At 25.2% G+C, this 2,143-nt stretch overlaps 1 protein-coding gene across 1 annotated transcript in view; it reads right to left on the bottom strand.

Moving 5' to 3' along the window:
* Positions 1 to 716: 716 nt before the first annotated feature.
* The window catches only part of LOC108760982 (uncharacterized), a gene marked incomplete at its 3' end in the record, with an annotated part of 1,853 nt that continues 426 nt past the window's right edge, over positions 717 to 2,143 (bottom strand). Inside the window, exons 3-6 of the mRNA XM_018507307.1 lie at positions 1,873 to 1,965; positions 1,498 to 1,630; positions 1,264 to 1,400; positions 717 to 1,016 (exon numbers count right to left, since the gene is read on the bottom strand). Of these exons, the coding sequence (XP_018362809.1) occupies positions 717 to 1,016; positions 1,264 to 1,400; positions 1,498 to 1,591 (531 nt within the window). The remainder of the gene's footprint in view (positions 1,017 to 1,263; positions 1,401 to 1,497; positions 1,631 to 1,872; positions 1,966 to 2,143) is intronic.

The following is a 2,143-nucleotide window of genomic DNA, read 5'->3' as shown; positions in this document are numbered from 1 at the left end:
AGAAGCAACTTTATCGGTTGTATGATTTTGTATATCAAAGTTACTGTGAATCAATGGATTTTCGAAATTAGAAGTTTCAAAAGAATTATCATTACGAATATAAACGTTATGCATATAATCTCTTGGTCATTACTTTCTAGTCTTCTTTTTTTGTGATTTATAGATTTTTGTGGCTCTTGAACATTATGATATAAGTTGAAATGTCTTTGTAATGATCTAAAAGTATCAAATTTTCTATTCTGACAACCAGTTTCGACACATTCATAATATTGAATTTCTCTATGTCGAAATTCAAAATGTATACGTAAAATTGTAATGTTCAAGAGTTCATCTTTACATATAAAGCAAATCGGCATTTTGAAACTACAATATATATAAGTACAATATATAAAAGAATATATTAAAAAGTTACATAAACTTTCAATAAAATAAATTTAAAAAAGAACAAATTTTAATGCTCGCAAGAGTTAACAAAGTATAAAGAAAACATCAATTCCTTTTTTCACGAAAAAATGGACATCAATTATATAAAAAACGTCAATTATATAAAAATTTCCAACTATTCACGTTGATATTTCTATTTATATTTAATGAGAATGTAATACAGAACATATTTTTTTATATTTTATAATAAACACAAAAGACAAATAATAATTTTTCAAGAAACGCTGCTTTTATAAAGAAAAATTTTTATATTCTTTTATTAAAGTACTAACAGCGCTAAATTTTTTGTTGTATTTGGAAGTAATACCATAAATACCAGTTTGTAGAAAAAGATAAACTTGTTCACTTTCCTTAGGATATTCAGCATGTAGGCTATGGATACATTTAAAGGCTATATCAATAGCCTTTAGTGGTGATTCTACTTCATAATGTATTTTATCAACGATTACTATACTATGTTTTATATCAGTTTCTGAAGATCCTATGATGACAGCCTGTGGTTGCAACGTTAATTTGAAATGATGTAACTTCTCTCTTCTTTCATTAATTTTGGTATTTAAGTCGCCATACGTCTAAAACGAAAAATATTTGAGATCTTAAAATGTTTTAGAATTCACATATAAAAAATTTTAGAAAAGTTGTAGACTTTTACAGTACTTTTGAAATGTTCCAATTTTAAAAATGTGAAAAATTGTATAAGAAAATTATATGAAAATTCTAAAGAATTTGAAAATTTATATAAAATTTCTTAAAAGTAATATGAAGAATTTATAAAAAAATTTTCATTAGGAGCATAAAAAAATAGTGACAAATTTATACCTCAATTCGCCATAGAAATAATTCTCGTCTTTCGCATAACGATGGCCGCCAATTGTAGCTTTTTCCTTTTCCGACAATTGCTGTATATACAGGAAAAAGAGAAGGTAATTTTGACAAAAGTTGGACTATTTTTTTATCTGTAACAAAACATTAATTTTTAATGTCTACTTTGTATTGCATTAATTAATTTAATAAGAAATTACTGTGAGATATTTTGTATATATTTATTTATACCTGGATTAGAATGTGTTTTAAATTTTGGATCTATTTTACCCACTTTATGTTCTATGAATGCTGACAATTTGGCCCATTGTGCATACATTTTCATATGTGCTTCAGGATACAATTTTTCAAAATCTTTTTCCAGCTGAAATGAAAAAGAAAAAGGAAAAATAATTAGAATAAATATTTATGTAGCATCAAGTTGCATTACAAAATAATTTAAAAAAATAGAAACGAATTTTTGAGAATAAAAATTAAATTATGTTAAATTTGTACAAGTTTAAATAAAAACCAGTTGAAATATGAAATGATTAAATCGAAATATAGAAATATAAAAAATTACGGACTTTAGAAAAATCTAAAAAAATTATTTTCATTTATTCTTACTAAGGTATATCCTTGAGGTTCTTCTAAAGCAGAATAAAGTTTAATATAATCTTGAATACTATGATCACCGGATTGTAAAGACTTTAATCGTATTTTAGATGAGTTTGAGTTCTCATTGCCACTCAGCTTTCTAACTTAGTGAGTATGTTGACTTGCCTCACAACAGTAAACCGTTCAATATTTGAGAGGAAAAACATTGGAGATATCATTTTGTCATGCAATACTCCAATTGTTACGTTAGGGTGAAAGATTGCTGATGAAAACTCAAACC

Source organism: Trachymyrmex cornetzi, unplaced genomic scaffold, assembly GCF_001594075.2.
Source record: "Trachymyrmex cornetzi isolate Tcor2-1 unplaced genomic scaffold, Tcor1.1 scaffold2311, whole genome shotgun sequence".
NCBI classification, from domain to species: Eukaryota; Metazoa; Arthropoda; class Insecta; order Hymenoptera; family Formicidae; genus Trachymyrmex; species Trachymyrmex cornetzi.
This window is presented reverse-complemented; position numbering and strand designations above follow the sequence as displayed.